Below are 24,120 nucleotides of genomic sequence, written 5' to 3'. Positions count from 1 at the left end.
AAAACCACTCACAGCTAATCATGACTTTCTATACTTGTATGAAGCACAGACTCATTAGCAAAGGTTTCCAGCATCCTTATCTCTGGTCTCTGCAGTTTTCCGTACCCCAAAAAACACAGGGTTTTACCTGTAAATCCCAGGGAGTCAGAGCATGAATCCTCTGCCCTTTCCCACCCAAACTCCCAGGCAGCAGTGGGGAACAGCTGGGTTGCTTCCCCTGCCCTGGACAGTGACATTAGTAGGACCAGAAACATCACAGACATGGTAGCTGACAACCTGAGACAGACCATCTCCATGCCCTTTCAGCACCATCCCTTGAACTGTCCATGCAATTCCTACTGGCAGGGGGAAAGCAGAGCAGCTCTAAATCCCAGATCTGTGTAAGAGATCCTGGATGAGGGAAAACAAACTGGAGATTTCAACCCCCAGAGCCTCCCTTTCACACAAAGCAGCCAAGAGCAAAGCCATACAGACTCCAGAAGGACAACTGAAGTCTCGTGTTGCAAAGGAAAAAAAACCCAAAAAACAGGAAGAAAGGAGACCAAAATGCCAAAAACCCTCAGTGAAGTCTCCAAATGCGTTGGCCGTGTATGGTGGCTCTTTCACCACTGGGGACAGACAGCAGGAAGAGTGAAGAAAGCAACTGGGGACCAGCTGGGAATTCAGATATCACATCTACATGTGTCCAAGACTGAGTGCTGAAACAGAGGGATTTAAATTCAACTTTCCTAGGAACAAGAGGCAACCAACAAGAGACTGCCATGTCCTGCACAGTGAGTCACAGGCACCTCACCAATGCTCTTCCTCAGGAGCTGCTGCCATTTGGGTGTGTTCCTGGCTGCCAGCGTGGCTCTGGGAGAACCTGAGCTCACCACGATGCTGCAAATGTTTGGTCCTCTCTGGGCTGATCCTGGATTCAGAGCGGCTTCTCATAATCTCATTTGAATTTCTGTGTGACCACGGTACCATGTGCATGGATGCTATACCATGACTACTTAAAGGGGCCCTGCTATGGAGGTGAGTAAACCAAGTCAGGCAAATGGGAATCACATCTTCTCCTGAGCCTGCACATGTTTCTAGACCTGATCCAGACCAGGAATGCAGACATATTCATGAGATTTTTTTCCTTTTATCAATTTTGGCTGCATTTGTACGTGCTTTTCCCTATACAGAGGGAGCAGCATTTATTAGATTTTTTTTTAAATGTGATACCTAGACAAACTTATACATCCAGCTCAGAGTAGAAGGGAGCCCATGGCTGCTGGCAAACCTGGACTCAAAACTGCCCCAGCAAAGGTGGAACATGCCAAAGGGCCCTGCACAGACCTGGGAAGGCAGCAGACTGGTGGGGTGCACAGCTGGCAGCACACACAGCTCCATTCAAGATACACAAGAAATTTTACAGTTTCCCTGAGGTTCGAATCAGTTACCAAACACAATCAAATTCACATAGCACTGGCATAAATCCTCACATCAAAGGGGAGAAGGGGTCTCTTTTGCCCTGTATTTGATAGAATAATTATGGTTATTGCCTTTGCAGTAACTTCAGAAGGCCTCTACACAGAACTCGAGCCCTGTAGCAGTGGATGTTGTTTGAATGATTAAACAGATCTGTTTCATATCTCAGAGGGCTCCTATCTTCATCCAATATTGACTGTGCTGTTCCTAGTCCTGTTACAGGCTGCCACTCCTGTCTGTAGCTCTAATATCATCAGATAAACATGGAAAATCCTGAAACTCAGAGCACTGGGAGACGAGTGAGCACAACTCTCTGTCTTACAGATGAGGAAAATAAGGGGAACAGAAGCAGCAAAACTACAACCATCAACAACCCTCTGAGCCAGGGCTGTGAATCTGACACTGTCCACACTGCTCCAGACACCTCCTCTAATGACTCCAGCAGGACACAGACTATATAGGAGTCCAGCTTCCCCCAACAGTAGCCTCGTGGGCACCAAGATTTCCTGATAAATCAAATCACTAGTTTAATGTTTTTCGAAAGGTTTTAATGCCACAAAAGGAAGTATCAAGTTAGGATCAACTAGTCCAGAAAACTGATGGATTGAGCAGAAGCCTTCCCCCATCCCACTACTCCTTCCTTTCCCTGGGGTGAGTCAACACCAACCCAAATGGCACTTTAGTGACAGAGGAGTGACAGGAGTGTGGCAGTTCCAGTGTGAGTGCCTGGAGAGAGACCTGCACACACCTACCATGTGCTGGAGATGCTGAGCAGAGGCACCCACATCCCCAGTCAGCATCACTGCACCCACCCATGGCCTGTGCCCACGTGCCATTTGAGACACATGCAGGCAGTAGCAAAGGGATTCAAGGACCAGCACCAGGTTGTCCCTGGGAGGAGGATACTGCCACATCAGTGACCTTCCCACTGGGAGCAAATAAAGCACTTGGCCAATTACTTTGCTCTCGGTGCTCACCCAGGGACTGCTCCTGCTCTCTGAAGTCACTGACAACGGGAAGCTCAGACCTGCTCACAAAGCAGCCCAAGGAGCAGCTCCCATCTCATGCTTTTCCAGAGATTTCTAGGGGCCAAGCATAACATGAAGATTTAGAGCAAATCTTCAGAGCAAAACGTGTACATGAGGGTGTTTGGCCTGGGGTTTCCTCAGTCAGCCCTTGTTAGAGCTACTAATTGAAAATCCATTTTCATTGCCAAATCAAGCCTCCACATGAGGATTTGCTCCTAAGCCAAGCCCTCACCCCCCTCAAAAGCCTGTTACTGAGCAGGGCCCTGCTTTGCCCACCAGCTGCCCCTCTGTGGAGACAGCCGCAGCTAGAGCTCACCAAGCTGTCCAGCTGCTACCACAGCCACCCCGAGCAGCTTGAGCAAAACTGGGGGCCCACTGCAGGAGGACAGGACCTTAGACACAAGATGTACCTGAGAGCATACAGCCAGCAAAGTGTAAGAGTTTGAAAACATGGAAGAAATCAGACAAGTATCCAGGGAAAAAGTTAGAGGAGCAAACAGCTTTTAGGAAGAGTGATGCAGGATGGATGTGCCAGGGCCAGCTGGCATGCCAGGTGCTGTTGCCTCCCAGGAGCCCCATGCTGGAAAGCATCACTAATCCAGTGGGCGCCCAGTGCAAACCAGTGAAGCAAGTAAGAGGCCTGACAGGCATCTCCCACACACCTGTGTCCAGCAGGAGACTTCTGGGAGAGGTTGGTGCTCCTTGCTTCTCACTGGCATAAATCAGGACAGTTCCCTGCAGTCCACAGAGGTGAAGCAGGGAACTGAGAGGAAGAATAATCTCCCATCATGTGCAAGCAACCAGCACAACGTTCAGCTGCTCACAAAATAATCCAGAAGCTGAGCTTCAGCATTTCCCAGCACCAGCCCCTTCCTCACACGCTGTTGTTTTGAGGTGCTGGGTTGATCTTGCTCTGTCTTTACCCTCCTTGAGTATCCCTGGGGAAGGGCAACCAACCAAACCCCAAACAAGCCGGGTAACATCTCATTACTGTCAGCCTGAAATATTTCAGATGCTGCCGTGTGCGATCCCACCACGCAGATTTGTCCCTTAATACGCCATCCAACCCAAATAAACTTTGGCTTCACTTTGGAATTGATCTCCAAATCAAGGAGCTCTGCCGTTTCCCTGGGCAGCCGACCCTCCTGCAGGAATTTAACCCTCCCCAGCCCACTCGCCTTCCCCGGACTCGACGGTTTTGCCCAGGCAGCGTTGGGAATTTGCCCTTTCCGGAGCGATATAAGGAGGAACGGGATGGCTTTTTGTATCAGCCGTCCCGGGATGAAACGACCTGCCCGTCTCTCCCCCCCAGCTGGCTCCCAGCCAGGCACGGGGGAACCGGCTGAACAAGCCCCGGCTGTCAAAACGCTGCTGCTTTAAACAGGCTCTCCACTGGCTGCAGCCAAAGCCACGCTATGCCGAACGTCACCGAGGAACAGAAATAGCCGGCACGAGTGGAGGGAGGGGAATGTGAGTATTAAGAGCGCACAGATTTCAAACATACTTGGCTGAGCAGCACACGCTCCCTTCCTACCGCTGCCTCTCCAGCTGCGACGGAGCGCCGGGATCTCTCGCTGTCTGCCCAGGAAGAAGGATTCTCTTCTTTCTTTTTTTTCCCTTTTTCTTTCCTGAAGTTTCAGCTTTGATACTACTAGATTGATTTTTATTTTTTTTTTCCTCGTAGGAAACTCCATCTGCTGGATTTAAAAGCAAGGTTTGAGCAGGAGGAATTCATTTCTGTTTACAGCTGTAAATGTGCATGGTGATGATATCGTAGAGGGAAAGGCAGGATTGGCTGGGAGAACTGCTTAGACCATAAGATGCTTGAATGGCTGCTTGGAATAACAAGCTCTCTATTGTGTGTGCATGTGTGTGAGTGTGTGTTTTATGTACGAGTGCAGCAATGGCAGCAACTATGAAACAATGCAAGGTTTCCCCATTTGGCTGAATGTTCCTCCTCTAAGAGTGAGGACTTGCCTAGCTGTGGGCTCTGCCTGGAGAGGGGTGAAGGTCTGAATTGCATTAGCGCTGTAGGAATTTTATGAATGAAGCAAAAGGCAGGTTCAGCGGGAGAGGAGCAGAGCAGGGAGATGCAGTGGGCTCAGCTCTCTCCAGCAGGAGCTGTCACAGCACCAGCATGGCACTAATGTGCTGCAAGTGCCCAGAACTCAGCAAGCAGACAGCACTGAGCCATGGAAACATGCTCCTGAAAACGAGCTATCACCAACACAGAGCCCATCGCTGCGCCTGTGACCAGCTCCAGGCTCAGCTGGAGCATCCCATGCAGAGCCATTTGTTTCTGACCGAGTGTGCTGGTGATCTTGTGGCAGAGGAGCAGGCAGAGCTCCTGGAGCATCCATGTCTCCATGCATGAGGCTTTTGCTGCCAGCACAGCTCGTACACGAACACTGATAAAGTGAACGAGTTGCTGCATGGACAGACTGGCTACACATCCCCAACACCAAGCAGGAGGGGATTGCACAGCACAGCAGGGGAGGGACGAGGCAGATTTGGGTTTGCAAGGTCCAAGAAAGCTGAGATGCTGGTGAAGCTGATGGGGACCAGCCCAGAAGAGCCCTGTCCTGAAGGAGCACTGACCACTGCAGAACCACTCTTCATCTCTCCCCCTTGGATGTGTGTACTCAATGGACTGGGGTGGGAGATGGGCTCTGTGTATTTCTCTTTTTTTTGCAGCTCTATCCCAATTCCTAAGTGAGAAAAAACCTCCATCTGTACTGGGTTGTCCTTTTTTATACAGAGTTTTTGCATGGCATCTCCATAGCTCCCATCATCCTCAGCAAGTGGTAACAGGGAGAAGGTGAGGGCAAGTCAAAGAGGATGAAAATTGTCCATCCTCAAGTGCCACAGAGGTCACTGTCAGGGTGACACAAGGGCAACAGAGGAGGGCCTGGAACTGTCATTCTCCTGCCAAGGAGCTACTGAGGGGAAAAGGCAAAGGAGTCAGAGCTGATGTAGAGACAAAGGGACACAAAACTTACTGGGAAAAGCTGCAAATTACCAGGATACAAGCAACCCAACCTGCCCAGTGGAATGAAGCAGAGGGAAGTCTTTGTATGTGGAGCCCTACAGGGACAAGGCAGTCCAGCAGTCTTTCCTCAGCATTTTCTATAAAAGAGAGACAGTCTGAGCACCGTACAACACAGACTGCAAACATGCTTAGGATGGCACAAGCTTTTGGTATGCCTTAAAATCTGGGCACTGTAGCTACTTCAGCATTTCTTTCAGGTAGGTTTGATGTCCCTTTGCCTACCCCCAGAGCAGTATGAATCCAAAGCAACACCGTCATGATCTGCACAGTGTTCAGCTTGATCTCACCAAGAGCTCCACGTACAAAGAGTGGCTGCCTGCCTAGCACACTGCAATCTCACACCTCCCTGCTCAAGGCTGTTTAGGCAGATTCACAGACAGGTCTCTCTGAAATAGGTGTGTGACAGAGCATGAAAAACCCTGTGTTTACAGCCATTATAAAACCCACAGTGAAACCTACACCTTGCTTTATAGATAGAAAGTGCCTTTCTCTCCATCACTCAAATACCATTTGAAGCCACAGGTCAGGACAGAGGAGGAGCTTCTCATTCAAGGGAAGTTGCTCTCTGAAAACACTGCAGGAATGCTGGACAGGACTTTGAGTGCATCACTAACACAGAACATACAACTGAACTGCAAATGGTAAATCCAAAGTTGGTTTTCCCTTTTTTGGGGATCTTTCACTCCTTCAGAGTTAAAAATGTAGCAAAGAGGTTTAAGCAATCATGCTCTCTAAGTCATTGGTAGGAACTTAGGAAGGATGCTTTTCTCCTCCAAACTCCAAGCTGAATTTAAGGATTGCAGTAAGCAGTTCCAGTGATACACACAACCTCTGAGATGTCCCACCTCACAGCTGGGCTCCTATAATGATAGAATAAGCCTTACACAAGAGGCCTCAGTGACAAACACAGGTACAGGCAGGCAGTGCAGATATGTACTCAGGGGACAGGTAACTTATAAGGGATCATTTGTGTTGCTCTGACAGATTTCTAATATATTGGTTTTGATGTCTTTCCTCTAGAGGAAAATGCAGATTGTCCTCAGATGGCACCCCACTAAGAAATGGTTTACCATCTCCCAGCAGTCGCGTTTCTCGGAACAAGAAGAACCCCTTCAGATCCCTGTGGCATGAGAAAAGCCTCTGGCCTTTAAACCGCAGGAGGATGTCTCTAACTGACGAGCTGGAGAGCCACTTTTCTGCCACCCCCTACATGGTGACAGACACAGGTGAGGACAGCCTGTTCAGAATCCGGTCCAACACCTCTGGCAATGCCACCAGGGATGGGATGTCAGCCACCGGTTCCATGGAGGACATGATTGCCATCTGCACCATCGGGACAATCCTCTCCCTCATGTGTGTGATTGGGGTGACAGGCAACGTCTACACCTTGCTGGTGATGTGCCATTACCTGCGATCTTCCGCCTCCATGTACATTTACATCATCAACCTCGCGCTGGCGGACCTGCTCTACCTTCTCACCATCCCCTTCATCGTCGGGACCTACTTCATTCAGAAATGGTACTTTGGGGACATTGGCTGTCGCATCCTGTTCAGTCTGGACTTCCTCACCATGCATGCCAGCATCTTCACCCTCACAGTCATGAGCACCGAGCGCTACTTTGCTGTGCTGAAGCCCCTGGACACGGTGAAGAGGTCCAAGAGTTACCGCAAGGCCATCGCTGTTGTGATCTGGCTGGTGTCACTGCTGCTCACTCTCCCGATGCTCATCATGATCCAGCTGGTGCAAAGGGACAACAAAAGCATCTGCCTGCCCACCTGGAGCAAGCTGTCCTACAAGGTCTATCTCACCATCCTTTTTGGTACCAGCATCGTGGGCCCAGGGGTGATCATTGGCTACCTTTACATCCGATTGGCTAAAATATACTGGGTGTCACAAACAGCCTCCTTCAAACAGACCAAGAGGCTGCCCAACCAGAAGGTGCTCTATTTAATCTTCACCATAGTGCTGGTGTTCTGGGCTTGCTTCTTGCCCTTCTGGATATGGCAGCTCCTCTTCCAGTATTACGAATCCTTCCCTTTATCTCCCAAGGTGATGAAGAACATTAATTACTTGACGACCTGCCTGACCTACAGCAACAGCTGCATCAACCCCTTCCTCTACACCCTGCTCACCAAAAACTACCGGGAATACCTGAAGAACAGGCAGCGGTCCCTCAGCAGCAACAGCGGGTACTTCCAGAGGAGGAATCGGTTCCAGAGGATTTCAGGGAGATCCCTGTCCACGAGCAGCCAGCACTGCACAGAGACATATGTCCTTGCTCACGCCCCTTTGGGAAACAGCAGTGCCTGAAGGTAAAAACCTATCTCCAAGAAGAATCAATATCGATTCCAATGTTGCTTTGATTTGAAGTGCACACCGTAAAGGTGAAGCCTTGGCAGACCCGTGATGTGCACACATTTAGTCCAGAGGCTGTGCCGTATGTCTGTTCTCATTTTCTTCAGTGCCACTGATTTGATGCCAGCAGCATTCAGCTGAACATCTATCTAAATAGCCTTTCACTTTTTATCTTTATATTTTATAGTGTATGTCTCCTCAAGTAGCCATCAGTAATGAAAGCCTATAACAGGGCCATGATTTTTAATGGTATCAGCTGTCTCACAGCGACTGAAATTATGTTATCCTATGAATGGCTGTATTTTCCTCTTTTTTTTTTCTCTCTAGCAGTGATGCTAAATTTGTAGTTGTATGAGGACTGAAAACAATGAAATAAAGAGAAAACAGCTGATGTTTGTGACACACAATCCGGTTTGCATTTGGGGTAGGACTTGGACAACGTAGATGGGGCATAACCAAGAATGCTTGTCCTGGTTTTGGTCATACTCACATTTATTCTGCACTCCTGTGTATGCACTGGTGATTCTCCATTCACCCACGTGTTTGCAGTGGAGTTACACCACAGTTCATGTCAGCAAGACAAGGCTTTCCATGACAGTACCACAGTCAGGGAACACTCAGCATCCCATAATAGGCTGACCCCAAACACGTGAGCACCAGTGTGAGGCAGCACCATCTGCCCCAGACAAGGATATCCACCCTCTGACCTCCTCCAAGGAGGAGTTGGGAACCTCTGATGCTGTTAGAGCATTCATTGACAAGTCACAACATCCAGCCTGAGGCACCAGACCTACATCACCAAGTCCAGGAGGAAAGGACAGAGGGAGAGGAGGGAAGATGAGCAGATGTGATTTCCAGTGGGCAAAGCTATGCCCACTGGAGTGCCTGATATTCTCAGTTATAGAAGTGCTGGTTCCCTGTGAGTGAGACAACTTGTTTCCTTCACAGGAGATGATTTTGTTTTTCTGCTACAAAAAGCAAATGCAGTCCTGCCTACACCAAGAACACGTTGCCTGTCCTGGCCTTCACCGATGATGAAGCATCATTAGTATAAACATATCATCCATGACATCTGGCAGGTCTCCAGTGAGTCTAAAAGTACCTTCCCTGGGATGCTGCCAGTGTCCATCCAGGAGTCCTGTGCTTGCATCAGCCCTGCTACCTCATTAGCAAGGATACAGTGCTTCAATGCCAACACAACTCTGACCAAGGCACAGAATTAGAAGCAAATTAATGCTCAGGAGTGAACTCAGAGCTGCGGCGTGGTGCCATTTGGCAGAGAGCTCTGCTGAGACCAAAACTGAAGTCAGGCTTTAACCACCTCTTCCCCTTCAAAGCATGTAAATGGCCACTGCTCACAGGGCCAGGGAAAGCTCTGTGTCCAGCCTCCCTGGGGGATATGCTTGGAAAAGTGACTGTTCTGTCATGTGTGAGCTGAAAGTTTGTTACGAACTGGGAAGATGCCACATCATGAGAGAGGATTCTTGTGCAGAGAGCTTTAACATCGAGCTGTTGTATAAACTGCAACCCTTGCTGTGTTCCCAGCCTCCTCCACTGACACCATCCACGGTGGTCCTGTGGGTGGGGCACCTTACCCACACCCTGCTTGTGTGCCCGCAAGTCCTACTTCAGGATTAGCCCCTTCCTGATTTCAGAAGGGCAGAAATACCATTATATTTGACTATTTCCTATGCTGACAGTACTTGTTAGTTTTCAAACTAGAGTCAGACTTAGTTTCCTCAGGTTGGAGACACATTAGTCAAGTAAAGCATCTTTTATCCCACTGTAAGGAAGAGGGAGCCCATGGACAGAGGTGAAAACACTTGCTACAAAATCATAAAGGCTGGAAAAGACCTCTAAGAGCAAGTCCAACTGTGCCACATCCACACGTGTTTTGAACACTTCCAGGGATGGTGATCCCACCACTTCCTTGGGCAGCCTGTTCCAGAGTCTGATCACCCTTTCAGTGAAAATTTTTTTCCTATTATCTGATCTAAATTCCCGAACCCATTTTCCACTTAGAGAGCCAGGTGTTTATCATGAGTAAAGTTGAACCTCCTTTTTCTTTTTTTCTTTTTTTTTAATTAGCAATTTAAACTTCTCCTTGCTCAGGAAGAACCAGACAAGCTCAAGACAAGCTCGGGATGTGCAGTTTCCATGGCTGTGAATGAAAGCTACTGTGGGTTCCACCTTTAGAAAGTACAGTCCACCTTTTCTAAGATCAGACAGCCAAAATGAAAGGTTGGTTTGCAAATCTCAGCTGACTGAGGTGTTACACACCAAAGCAGACAGTGCAGAAGCTATGAAAGGCACAGGAGAAGATCTCGGTCTGACCCCTTCACCCTCAGCAGCTCTGCTCTGATTCACTTCTCCAACCCCCCCCAACCAACCCATCTCACAGAAAATAGTTGCAGAACACCTGCCATGGCTCTGTCGGGGCAGGGAGCACCCTGAAGGCACCATGAGCAGCGTGCTGAGGGTGTGAGGCCATGCCAGAGGTCCCACCATGCCAGGGAGGGGAGCTGGGGCTCCCTGCTTTGCTGGGACAACAGCTGGGGCTCCCTGCTTTCCTGGGACAACAGCTGGGGCTCCCTGCTTTGCTGGGACAACAGCTGGGGCTCCCTGCTTTCCTGGGACAACAGCTGGGGCTCCCTGCTTTGCTGGGACAACAGCTGGGGCTCCCTGCTTTCCTGGGACAACAGCTGGGGCTCCCTGCTTTCCTGGGACAACAGCTGGGGCTCCCTGCTTTCCTGGGAGGACACGCAGCCTCAGCTCTGGGCTACACAGTCTTGTTTCTCATTTGAAGCTTGTGCTGTCTCTCAGCAAGGGCTTGCGGTGAGTTTGTCAAATCAGCACAACAAAGCCAAGAGAAAGGGCACCCACAAGTCAGGGCATGGTTGTGGGTGATATTTCCATTAATACAGGGTCATCTTCAAACAGTGAGATGTTTCATTCAAGTCTTTCCATTTCCACCCCAGGCTGGAATTATTTTTTGCTCCTTCAAACACTCTCGTCCATCACCACTGAGCTCAGACAGCAATAAGGGAATAGTACTCCAAGTCTGCAGGAAAAAGCAAGGCTCTGAGCACTTCCCAAGCAGCATGAGTCCCAGCTCTCCATCCCAAACTAACTTTATGAGGCATCAGCCACACTCAGATACCAAACATCAGAGAGCTGTTCTCTGCCTGAAACCAGACAGCAAATGAACCACGAGAGTATAAAGGGGGGAACCAGAGCAGCCAGTGAGAGAGGAAGAAGGAACTGCCTCCTCCAAGAGAGATTGTGTGTTCAATGATAGCTATAAAATTATTATACCCTATTTATTCCTCCTTGCAGAAACCTATCGTCAGTCAAAGACCCAAGAGTAGACTTTTGCAAAAATAAAATTTGAAATTGGTGTGAAAGGGAAGGGTGTGAACATGTGGCCATGTGCTTGCACACCTCAGACCTGCACCCTATTTCCTAGTTCTTTCTTCTCTGTGGAATGAGACCGGGGGCTTTTTCATCATCCTGAAGCTTTAAGTCCCCTGTCTCCAGGGTATTTGGTGCCCCAGACTGGAATCACCAGCTGAACTACAGGTAACAGAAGTTAAAACACCAATTTGGGGGCTAATTTAAGACAGAGAGCATTTACCAATGTCTCAATACTCAAAGAAAGTACAGCTGTAACTACACCAGGGTGTCCAAAAGAGGGCCAGGGCAAATATTCTGGCCCCAGCAGTGATCCTACCCTCTCAGAAAGGCCAGGTACCCACTCTGGTGGCTGAAACAGGCAGCAAACTACAGCTGGGGCCAGGCAATGTTCTCAGCTGGATATTGGCTTTGCCAGAAAAGGATGATGTCTGTGTTTACCCAAACTATTTGCAAATCCACCCAGGAATTTAAGAATCCTTCTGGAAATTCTCTTATTTTTTCTTTTTCCAAATACTGAATTGCCTCATTTCAGCCTTTAGGAGGCAAAACAGCACAATTTGTCAAATTTTACTCATCAGTTTACTGACACTTAATTTTAAAAAGCCTTTTTCCATTTTGTTCAAACCACAGGACTCTTACAGAAGTCCAAGGAGCACAGCAGAGAGCAGCTGGTCACCACACTGTGCATCCTCTGTCCAGGACAGGGTGGGTACCCACACTGGGGAGTGGTGCAGCACCCACCCCTTCCCAATTCCCATGTGCCAGGTCACAGCAATCACAGACCTTCCTCCTCTCCTGCTGATGGAGTCTGATTTAAGCTGGTCAACAACCCCATGTCCAGTTTGAGCCCCCTCCTTGTTCCTGGTGGGTGCAGGGGCACGAGGGGAGGTGGCTTTGAGCCACCCCTTTCTCATGTGTGGGTGTCCCACCTTGCTCCCTGTGAGACAATCAGTCCAGGAGCTCTTCAGCTGCCTCTAACCAGGCAGAAAAACCTTGGCACATGCTCCCAGAGAGGATCCAGGCAGTAAATACATCCACATGCACAGCTTTGGTTCACTCACAGCTCCAGATGGGCAAGGCTGGCTGGGTGAGGAGGTGGGATTTAAGGAGCACTTTAGCTGGGCAGAAAGAGCAAAACTGGTTTAAGCCAGCCCAGCCACTTCTGCTCCACAAATTGAGACATTTTCCTCAGTTTATTGCCTCTCCTACTACTGAAGTACATCACAGACTGTCACATGCTATGACCAAAGCTCCTTCACTTCACTTAGTGTGTGCTCCAGGCAGCTGTCAACCAAAACTGCTACAGGTTGGAAAACCATGGGGTAAAAAGCCCATAAACCCAACACGGGTGTGACTCCCACAGGGCTCCTCAAGTAGCTTTAATGCCAAACTGCAGCTGCTGGCTAAATGCTGTAAACATTTCAAGAGAAAGTTTAGCTCAATTTTACTCTGCTTTCTAGGAACAAACACCCCATCAACATCCTTAGAGGTGAGGGAATCCACCAGTCAAAATGTCAGTGTTCTGTTTGCACACTGAAGTCTTGCAACTAATTCTACTCTTCCCAAATGTTTATCACCTGTAAAGCCATCTGTCTGCCAGGAAAGCACATGTTTTTGCCAAAAGAGAAAGTGCAAATATCATAAATTTAGTTTCAAAGACCAAACCGCTCAAGCGTGCATAATTTAAACTGTTATTAGGTTTAATTACATGTCAAGTAGCTGCTGTTACTAGTTTAAAGCTGTCTACAAAGATGATAATAGAGCACAATAAGAGCAAATATAAGACAAAAACCAGTGAAATAACTTGCCTCAATGATAAAGTGAAACAGCCACTGGCACAGGACCAGACAGGACAGGATTTACCACAGCAGCTCTGACTGTTACTACTGTCCCTGGCCAATTCTGGCATCACCCATTTCACAAACATCCTGGAACTCCCATAACAGGGTTAATTCTTTGCCACCAACTGCAGTTCCAGCCACAAAACAACCAAGACCTGTTTGTTTGCCAAAAGCAGCACAAGGAGTGCTCCCACCAATGGACAGGACCTCAAAATAAATTAATCCTTGTGGAAAACAAAGGCAAATGCCAGGAATGAAATGTGGCAAGGCAATTCTTTGAGCCCTTATGGATGTGAGGATCAAGTATTGTGACAGAGATTTCTAATTCTTAATCACTATGCTTCAAAAAGGAAGCAAAATTTAAAAAAGAGGGAGATTTTATCCACAGCCCAGTGGCAACAGGTACCCACATGCTTTGGGAACCAATCCAGCAACCCTCCTTCCAAGGTTTTCTTTTCCTTATTGAATTTGGTGCACGAATCTGAGCACATTGGGCAGAAAAAGTGTACTTTGGCTTTTTCTGTGTTTGTGTTTATTTGAAACACTACAGGAAACACAGGCAGCCAGCCTCCTGCTGATTACTTGTTTAGTTTATGGCTTACTGCTCAAAGGAGAGTGTAACATAATTAATTCATTAACTGCAAGCATTCTACAAACAGAATTGCTGCATGCAAAATGTTCGTGCGGGTCGGTGAGTCGCCAGTTTTCTCTAATATCCCCAGAGGAAAATTTCCATTCTATATCCAGAACAGGGACTGGAGAGACCTCAGCTCTGAGGTACAACCATGGCAGGAAAGCACAGGGTGCCATCAGCCCTGCAGGAGCTGAGCCAGCTGCCCTCCCAGGAGCCCTTCTCTGGGGAGGCAGAGCTTCACCACTCCAGCCAGTCCACCTGGGAGATGCTGGACCCGACTTCAAATGAGAGAAACATCTCCACTGAAGTCAAGGGAGGCAAAAATACTCTTGGAAACACTTGGCAGAACCTGGAGAGCAGTGAGGCAGGAGGAGAGCAGCAGGTGGTCCCACTTGGCATTGGATGGAGTGTGCAGGTAGCACATGGAAAAGAAAGTCTGACTGTGAGGAGTATGGGCCAAACCACACAGGGAGCCCAGGACTGACACATTCAGGCTGAGATTTCTGGAAGAGATACACGTCTAATTTTCCACAAAGTCTGCCTATCCTATGTTTTCAACTGAGGTTATGAATTTCTTATTTCATGCAAACTGAGCTTACCAAGGAAAACTATAAGGTCAAGTCACTAAACAATAAAAATAATTCATTTCCACTGGAGTCAATGCAGTCGTAACAATTTACACTAAAAAACCACACCCAAACTCAAAACCAGAACACCCCAAACATTTCTGACCTTTAACTCCAGAAAACATGCATTTCAGCACATTAGTAACAGTCAAGGTATCAGATGATCTCATGAATGATGAAGGATTCCATTTGCTAGGACCTGCAGTATTCAAAGAAAAGATCTACTCCATCATGCTAGAAACAGTGCAAAACAAAGGGACATGAGGTGGAATTTCCAAAGCTTTCCAAGTCCTTGGAGTATCAGAAAATGGTTCATTTCCTCTCTTTATGGGCAGTCTGTGCTGAACCTTCCTGTGCTGTTCCACCCTCTCCTCCAAGGCTGGGTTTCAGTTCAGCAGCTTTGGCCATCTGGCTTAATTAGAACATCATCATGTCCCCAGCTTCTTTTTGATGGACCAAAAATAGTAAAAGCAGCTTCCCTTTTGGCATCAATCAGTGCTAACTGGTGGGTTGATTACAATTTACTTTAGCTAATTAAAGAAGAAAATATCTTTGTAAGCTGCTGGGGCTTGACTTGCTTTCTGCTGCCTAAAACTTCTTCCTCAGTTTGAAACCTGTTTGAAACAGAATAAACCGAATGCTGCCCCACTTCTGCACTGCAGCAAGGCAGGAGCTTTAATTTATGCTATCCTTGATTAATGGATGGAGATAAAACTTCTCTACAAGAAAGCAACAGGCCCCAAAGCACCCAGGAACAGGACCAGCCATGGGATTTTGGACACTCAGTGTTCATGCAGACAGCACTGAAGTTGTTCTTTGCAGTTGTCTGTGCCCAGCTGGGAGAGGGCTCCATCCTATCCATGCAGCTGCCACCCTCAGACTCCTTTGTCCAGGTTATAGGAAAAATTGACTGTAATGCACAAAGCAGCTGTACTCGGCCACCAGAGACCTAAAAGCTCTTTCTCCCATTCTACAGGAACACCAGACTGGTAAAATCCCTGACTAAAAAGAGAAACCCACAGGCTTTCAAACTCAAGTTTGCAGTGCTTAAGTATTACCTTACAAGTTTTAAGAGTCACAGGACAGGTACCCACTTTAAACATTTGCTTGGAGGAAGAAACCTCCTCAGAGGTGGGGAAAAGCAAAAGCCCAGCCTACATCCCCACACCTGAAGAACAAAACACCCTTCCCAGGAACAGGAGGTGGTCACTGTGTCCTCCCCACACCAGGAAATCCACATGTCCCCATGGAATGGAGGGGAGCAATGGGGATGTGCTGAAGGCACTTGGCTGAAGGTGAAGAAAACTTAGTAGAACTGGCTCTAACACAGACTTCCACATGAACCCAGGCCAGTCAGTTCATTTTGCTGAGTTTGAGATTCTCATCACTAACTTGCCTTTTCTTTCCCCAAACTTTGTCCCTCCTCCCTCTTTAGGACACAAACTCCCCAGGACACCAAGTACCTCTTGCAAAGCCTGAGCAGATGTTCAGTACAGTGACCAGCAACTCCAAAAGCAGCTGTGATACAAACAACAAATTTCAGCTGCTAATGGTAAAAGCACAGGTATTTACTACAGGGAGGCTTTAACCTTGGTCAAAGCTGGTGCTGTGGAGTTAGATATCCATACCTGGATAGCACCCACCATCCATGTTCCTGAGTGAGGAAGGGACAGGACACATCTTAGCAGGAGAAACCTCACTCTGTGCATGTTCACCACCTCTGTGAGATGGTTCTACCCTGCCTCAACCAGGTTATGCAGCTGCCTCCAGAGTCAGTGCAGCAAATATTCTTCAGTTGTTTTTTTTTTTACAGTAATAAAGCAGCCTTTCTGCCCTGCTGTGAAAAGAATGGATATCTCTGGAAATGTGCTTATGGAAGAGCTGCACTGGCATATCTAGAGCTTCCCTGAATGGTCAGGTAAATCCATCACTGGCATGTAAAAATGCTGCCCACATGGATTAGCTATCAGTCTGCAGGAAAACAGCCTCATGTCAGATGACCCCAGGATTGGTTAAATGCAGTTGTTTCTCCTTAGATAAGCAAGCCCAATTTGCAGCTTGGGGAGCTTGAGGTATCCACAGCACTACCCAGAGCTACACTGACACCCACTGCAGCTGCCCACAGCCCATCTGAGCCAACAAGCTACACCTGAAAATTGCCTTTGAAGGGTTTAGAAACTGTAGAAACAACCTTTCACGAGGCTTCTCTGTACAAGCCTGAGAGCTTCTCTGTGTGTTACTTCCTCCTGTTGCTCAGCAAATGGCAGAATATCTGGGAACATGAGGGCAGGCAAACCTCCTTGCATGCCTGGGAAACAGAGCAATGAGGTGGTGTGTATGGAGGAAAGGAGCTTTGCAGCTTTGGGTAGCAGTCAGGGATGGAGAAGGGCTGTGGATATGTGTTTCCTGGGGATTAGCAAACTCCTCCAGAACAGCTCATATCTCAAATTGCTTAGCTCTGAACAGGGGGAACAGTGTGGCAGGGTGTCCCCTCTGGCTCTCCTGTGGGGAGGTGAGCTCCAGTGCCAGGTCTGGACCTTGAACAAGTACTGCTGCATTCCTGTCGATAAAGGAAAGCTCACAGCATTCGTTTTCCTCACTGAAGTCCTCTGAGATCAATGCATGAAACAACACTACACTTTATACCTCTTGGATCTTCTCTTTAGCATAAACTAACACACAGCTCTCTGTTCTCTTTATTTCTGAGCAAAGTAACTTCCCAGAAGAGAGAGGATCTGCCAGATTGATTGGGAAAGGGAGCAAGAAACCTTGGAGTACAAGCAGGGAGACCTGAGAGCTCTGCCCAAGGCCACGTGAGCCAAAATATATCCCTGGCAAGGTGCATGACAGCTTCATCCCCCAGAGATTTAGCATCTCCTTGCTGTGGGACCTGGGTGAGCCTAAGGAGAAGCCTGTCCTCCTGGGAGGTGAGCTGAAATGGGAACGTTTCTCAGCATGCTGCTGCTCCCAACAACACTGAGTTATCCTTGGCATGTCTCCCCCAAGCTGAAGTGATGTTTATAAGGCTGCTCTTTTAAATGGAAGAGAAATATACCCAAGCTCAATTAAATGGCAGACATTTCTTTGGAGTGAAGTTTGGCAGGGGATGCAGAACAGGATTGTTCTGGCACCATACAAGACAGCTTCACTCTTGTGGAGGTTTCTCTGTCTATGTTTTATTTATTTATGTACTTCTTGCGAATGCGTAGCTCTCATTCAGGGCTCTGCAGAGCTTGTATGGCATAGGGTGAAAGGGACTCATGATGCCTAGTGATGAGGGACCCCAAAATTGTGGATGGACAGCAGAGTAAGCACGTAGGAGAGCAGATGCAGATCAGTATGTGGTCATGTCAGCATGAAAGTGTTTGGAAGAACAACTGGGCAGTCCTTTTGTGCAGGACAGAGGTAGATGAGTGAGGTGTTCAAGGCTGTGCACATGAGCAAAAGCACCACATTCTTCCTACCCTGCTTTGTTAACATTCCTGATGGATTGGCTGCAAAGATAACAGAGTTGTCTTTCAGTCCTGGAAAGAACAAGTGTATTCTTTGGGTAAAGGGTCATGGGAGGCAATCAAGAGCCACCAGCACTGACTTTCATCCAAGGAATTTTCCAAGACTTTCCCAGGGATCTGTACCACATCTGCTTAGCATCATCCCCACAGCCTCTAAGCACCTCCTGTGCCAAGCCAGGGGAACACAAGAGCCTGGTAGTAACAGCACCTAAAAGCCCCACAGGGAGGAACAATTTGCCCTTCACCATTCCTGTAACAGAAAGCTGTATTGGGCTACAGTGAATTTCTGTGTTCTCTGAGCCCACTTCACTGGAAAATCCTCAGCAGCAGCAGCATGTCAGGAGCACTGGTACCACTGGCAAACCCAGCTCAAGGCACAGCACAGAGCAAGCAGGGCCTGGCTCTTCATTTATCAGGTGGGGGAAGCAGCACTTACAAGCACTTTACTACATCTGTAATGCACAAATGGATGCAAAGACTGCCCTGATCCAACGTGGCCCAGCAGCCCAATCTGTTAACAGCCAAGCCAGAGACCCCATCCCAGCTTCAAGCAGGTGACCTCAGTGTCCATGCCCTCCTACACCTGTAGCTGCACCACATCCCTCTCCTCCATCCTGGGAGGGATTTGCCTCTCAGTAAGGTCTAGACCTAATAGGGACTCCTCACACACAGCATCACACCAGAGTCACAGCATCAACATGTCTGATCCTTCCATTTGATCCATAATTTCGTGGATAGCACAGGGGCTACAGAAAGTGTGGCAGGTCCTGCAGACCAGCATTGCAGGAGCTCACACCCCCTCTGTAACTAGCAGGGCCTGAGTGCTATTAGTCAGTACCTGACAGCAACTGAAAATGAGTATAATTGGCACTGTAAGGTATGTGGTTATCCTACAGGAAATTGTACCTTGCTGGACTAAGCCACAATCAAAGAGCTTCATATAACTCTGCAGCTCAGTGCACTGAGGGCCTACAGAAAACCACTATTTGAAGCACTATAAATATGGGACCAGGTCAAAGGCCCCTGCAGCTGGGGAAGAGCACCCTGCTGACCTTCACTGCTCCTGTAGGACTGTGCACTCCTGCTGCCTCGAGCCCTTGCCCACGGTCTGCAGCACAGGGATCCATCTCTCAGAGCCCCAGCTCACTGGGTGAAATGAATGCTGTCCATTCTGACAAGAGATACAGGCAAGGAAAACAGGGGACAGCACACAGAGGGAACAAATCTTTTTTTCCCCTTTGTTTTATCTCTTGACTACTGGCATTTTCTGTTACAATCCCCATAGCATTCGATACATTAGAAATTAAAGAAGATACCATAGAGAAACAGCAGGTGTGCATGGGTGGGAAAGCTTTCAAATAAGCACTTTAAAATCAATTATTAGAGAACAATGTTTTATCTGATGCTACTTAGATAATGGCACATTAACAGCTGGCAGGACTGACAGTGCCTTTTCTGCTCACACAGGCACAACAGAAATATGTGCTTTATCTCATAGCCATGCTGGGTGCAAAATGCATTTCTCTGAGGATTTTCATTCACCCTCAAAGCACTTGGAAAATGCAGAGATGTCTTTGTCCCATTACACACCCAGCTCCTCCCTCAGCACTACAGTTTTGGGCAAAAATGCTGGGTACATCCTCAAAAGCTCCTTTTTTTTTGCAGTCTCACACACATTCACTTATCTGCCTAATTCCCAGCCCCTTGCTCTTCTCCTCAAACCAAAGTATTTACCCACACAGGGTTGCCTCAAAAGATAGTAGACCTGCCACTTGTTTAAGACATGGAAGCACATTCCTAGTCTGAAAAAATCTTACTGTGGCAGTTCAAAAAATGCTGTAAATCAACCTCTAGTTTTACAACCTATTAAATAACTCCAAGCTTTTTCAGCAGGGCCCACAGAAAAAGGAAGGGAATTGGTTTCCACTTCCCTGGGCAGCTGCATTTACATGAAGAGTGGCCTTCAAAACTGTCACCAGCCAGTCAAGTCCCTGTTAGCACTTTGAGGACACGCTCAGCCTTCCCACGGAGCCAGGGCTGTTGCATCAGGCTCAGATACCCACCAGCAGCACTGGGCTAGACATATGGGGAATTGAGTCCTCTCTGCTGTCAGCAGAACCAGCTGGCTCCAGGACACTAGGGTGGGGAAAGCATCCAGGTCCAGCCTTTTTTGAGGGCTGAGTAACAAATTACCATTTCAGGGCATGGTGTCAAGAGAGGCTTTGGCTGTTGGTGCAACGACAGCATTGACAGCAGATTAAGTGGGCAGATGTTTAGAAATCAAGACCACATACATCAGGCAAGAAAGGAATCTGCATCCTTCCCCAGAGGAATGGATATTATCATCACTAATTGTTTAGCTAGGAGTCATCCTGGAACGTCACGTTTCATGGAAATGTTACCTTGGCATGCAACACAGGCCTTTTCAGAAGAGCTTGGTAGCGTAACCTTTCTCACAAATGGACACTTTTCTGCATTATGAAGTCACCAGGGTTTTTAATTTCTCTGCTCAAGACAGAGCACGGACTGAAATCCCTGTGGAGTGTGAGGAGGAGGGCTTGGCCCAGCAGTGAAACCCATTCTCACACAGCGCCCACTCCAGAGAGGGCTCTTGGTTTCATCTCCCACAAGCAGCGAAATTTATTCCAGGTTTCTGTTTTCTTTCTTTCTTTTTTTTTTTCTTCTAAATGATCCTAAGTCTCCAAAGGGACTGTGCATTTCTGCTCCAATCAGCAGCAATACTAGTGGCTTTTGGGCTGTGAAAAGCAGAGTGAAAAAGCAGACAGTGGTGGGAGAGACAACACACAGACATCCCAGTGCCAGCACTGATGTCACACTGAATAGACATTTCAAAGAATTAAGTGTCTCAGTATCATTTGCTCCCAGAAGCAGCAGCTATCCAAAGAACTCCAGCATGATTTGCACTCAGGAATTCTGATCTCTGTGTGCCCAAATGGAACAAAGTCCAGTTTGTATCTCACGTTGCAGGGACAGGATGGTTAAAATCTCCTGGACTCTTGGTGTCCAGTTGCTTTATGGCAATTGAAAAAATCATCCTTAACGGCTCAAATGTGAAAATCCCCCTCCCCAGGAGGTGACCTGAATCGAGGGGCAGGACTTCATGAGGTGACCCCGAATGGGCCCCCCCCTACGCCCTACAGAGGGTCAGGTCTGCTCAGGCTCCCTCCTTCCCCCCTCTGCAGGGACATGGTCTGCTGGCAGTGAGGTGCTGGCATGTCTGAGCTCACCAGCAAAGGGCAGGGACGTGCTACAGGCTCAGCAGAAAGGAAAAATATCAAAAGGCAGGAGCAAGTGGCACTAGGAGATGCCGAGCCTGCCTCACCTTCCATCTGTCAGACCCCACCCCAGCAGAAATAGGGATGTGCTGCAGAGAGCAGGGATGGAGCCAGGGCCATTATGACACCTGTCTGAGCCCCCCAGCATCGTGCCCCAGCCTATGCAGTGACCAGTGCAGCTGGGCAGGAGCTGTCTCAGCAGAGAGAGCCCTGATGCCCCTGCTGTGGAAAGGGCTGGTTTCCAGCAGCAGGACCCTGAGCACACTGAGGAGCAGGGGGGCAAAGTGCTGCTCACACTGGGTGGGCACAGAGGCACCACACTGCACTTGCACGAGCTGCTGCCAGCATTCCTGATGCCAGCAGGATGGCACACTGCAGAGCCTGGCATTGCTTTTCTCCACCATGAGAGCTGGTTTTAATTGATGAAGTGAGACCACTGACAGGGCTGGGAATGCTGGGAGAAAGCATCCTGCAGGATAAGAGCACTTCTGCTCCTGCTATTCCACAGCTTTACTAGTGCATAATCCTTGTTATGCTCAGCAGGCAAAAGACATCTGAATCACATCCTGCAAATTAAACTTGGAACAAAGGGCTCTGTACCATTCTGCCTGTGACCTGGACTGGGATATTCAGCAGGCACACACCTCATACCAAGTATACTAAAAGCATGTGCCACTGGTCTCCTGATCTAGTGCCACAGGTTGGGAATAGGTAAATGGCTAAAGCCATAATCTGAAAGGGAAGCCAGGAAAATCTTGTGGCCAAAACCAAAATCGTGAATGAGTGTATCCTGGAGAAACCTTTGTCAGGAAGACCAGGATCCCTATTCTGTGGCTGCCCCCGCCAAACCCAGACATCTGGTCATCCTAAAGTGACTCCCTCTTTGCCTCACTTCATGTATGCAAAGGACTTAGAAAGCACACACTGCTTTATATTAACAAGAGCAGATAAAGAATGAGCTGAGACACCCACAGATCCAGCCTGAAGCATCAGATGGGAGGAAGAAAGGTGCCATTGTCCAACACGGCTGTGCCAGTGCTTCCAACAGCACAGCCACCATAAACACCTCATACCAGCTTTAAATACAAGAGACAGACACCCCACCCCCACAAGCTACAGTACGTAAATACAACCAGTGGCATCCATATCCTTTTATCCAGTATTTATTAAAAAATCAGCTTTTCCTTTGCTAGTCCCAGTTGAAACAGATCAAACAGTTGCACAGGAATGAATAACTCTGGAAAAGATCAAAACATAAAGAGAAATCATCACCAGTGTTTCTCACTATAACCTCAGCTGGCTGTAGGATTCACTTCCCTTGGAGAGATGAAATTGTACCTTATGCTGAAGCACTAAAGCCACAGGCACACTTTTCCCTCTCATGATCCTCCTTAAATCAATTCATCTGCACTGTGAAACAGAAGTCAACAAACTCATCAGACTACCAGCATAATGTATTTGCCCCACAACACTTTTTGCCCCTCAGTTAATGAGTGTGGGGAAAGAAAAAAGGACAAATATGGAAACAGCTTGCAGGCACCACTGTGGAGACAGCAATCACCTTCATGCTCTGGGCAACTGATGTATTAACAGTGTATTAGAAGTGACAAGTTCCAAGAATTCGTGCAATGGAGACCGTCCTCATCTGCCACAATAAAACAGAGCAGGAAAGTATCTGTCATGATGCTATTAACTGGTTCCTGAACCCAATAAAATGGTTCATCCTGTGACATGGCTTTTTTGCATCCAGAAGAGATGCGTGGGCATCAAGGCAGTGTTAAATAACCAATGAGAGAGTGCAATGTGGCCATAGCCATGTGTCAGAGTGAAGCAAACACAATAATTTCTTTTGTCTGTTTTCCTTCTTCTCCTTTCATGATTTACAAAAGGCCCAGCTATCATTTACTCATCTGGATGCATTTCAAGCAGGTATTTCTTCAGAGAATGCTCTGATTTTTATTGCTCAGTTTGGACTGGACACCAGTGTCAGCTGGGATTTCTACAGGTCCCCAACCAGATGAAACTCCATCACAGACCTGGATTTCTGATGAAAATTTTCACACTCGCAAATTGACACCTTTGCTCCCTGCAAATAATCACTCACAGCAACTTTTCCCAAAGGGATTCCTGTCCGTAAACACATTAGCTCGATTATTTAGGGATTTGACCACAAACAAGGTCACAAAAAACAGCAGAAGCAAATGCAACATTTAATTTGACAAATATTGACCAAGAAACAGCACCCAGGCTCTGTGGCAGCCACCCCACAGAAATACTCCTTGCATCCGTGTCTAATTTAGAAAACCCGAATGAAAGGAAATCATCAATATTCTTTTGGGGAAACTAAATTTACCTTGAGATGTAGCTTATTGCAACCAGCCACCAAAAGCCCTGCCAAACTCCCAAGCAGTTTGTCTTAATGACAAATGTTGCCAGCTGTAGGCTATGGAAGTACACGTTTAATAAATGTTGACCCATCAGTAAGTCCCTGGCAGCAGCTTGAAGGGAAAGTGTGGCAGGTTTTGAAAGGCACAGCTCTGAGGGAGCTCACAGATTTACTTGTGACAGATGAACAGTGAGAAGCCTCTCAAAGGGTAGTCTGGGAAAATTGGTTTATATAATTACAGAGATTTATGTCTCTTACAGCTCCAGAAGGTTCACTGCTCTCCTGGAGCGCTCGGCACACAGGAGCCAACAGAGGAGAAATGTAACATCATCTTTGGATGGAGACTGTATGATCACTACCCACGAGGTAAATAAAGTGACCAGCTTCAATGTTTGGTGAGGATGGAACAAAGCAATCCCTCCCTTGGAGGAGGCAGAGGTGGCAGAAGAGCCTCACTACAGCAAATCACCCTGGTGAGCAGAAAAAGCCATCGGAGCTGGGAAGCTGTGACCACGTTTTG

The 24,120-nt window shown here is 47.8% G+C and overlaps 1 protein-coding gene across 2 annotated transcripts; it reads left to right on the top strand.

The window, feature by feature from the left end:
* The first annotated feature begins 3,921 nt into the window (after positions 1-3,921).
* LOC116796414 (urotensin-2 receptor-like) lies at positions 3,922-8,298 on the top strand. 2 transcript variants are annotated; one of them, XM_032707010.1, is made up of 2 exons: positions 3,922-4,200; positions 6,556-8,298. In XM_032707010.1, the coding sequence occupies exon 2, from the start codon at positions 6,698-6,700 to the stop codon at positions 7,844-7,846; it is 1,149 nt and encodes a 382-aa protein (XP_032562901.1). In that variant the 5' UTR covers positions 3,922-4,200; positions 6,556-6,697; the 3' UTR covers positions 7,847-8,298. The 2 variants fall into 2 exon arrangements, with proteins under 2 accessions (XP_032562901.1, XP_032562902.1); XM_032707011.1 differs by lacking the exon at positions 3,922-4,200 and adding an exon at positions 6,157-6,176.
* Positions 8,299-24,120: the final 15,822 nt, after the last annotated feature.

This window comes from Chiroxiphia lanceolata, chromosome 19, assembly GCF_009829145.1.
Source record: "Chiroxiphia lanceolata isolate bChiLan1 chromosome 19, bChiLan1.pri, whole genome shotgun sequence".
Lineage (NCBI taxonomy): Eukaryota > Metazoa > Chordata > Aves > Passeriformes > Pipridae > Chiroxiphia > Chiroxiphia lanceolata.
Note: the sequence above shows the minus strand (reverse complement) of the source record. Positions and strands in the feature narration are given on the sequence as shown.

Bases quoted from the DNA above. Each gene is read 5' to 3' on its own strand.
- LOC116796414 (XM_032707010.1), top strand. From the start codon at position 6,698: ATGTCTCTAACTGACGAGCTGGAGAGCCACTTTTCTGCCACCCCCTAC.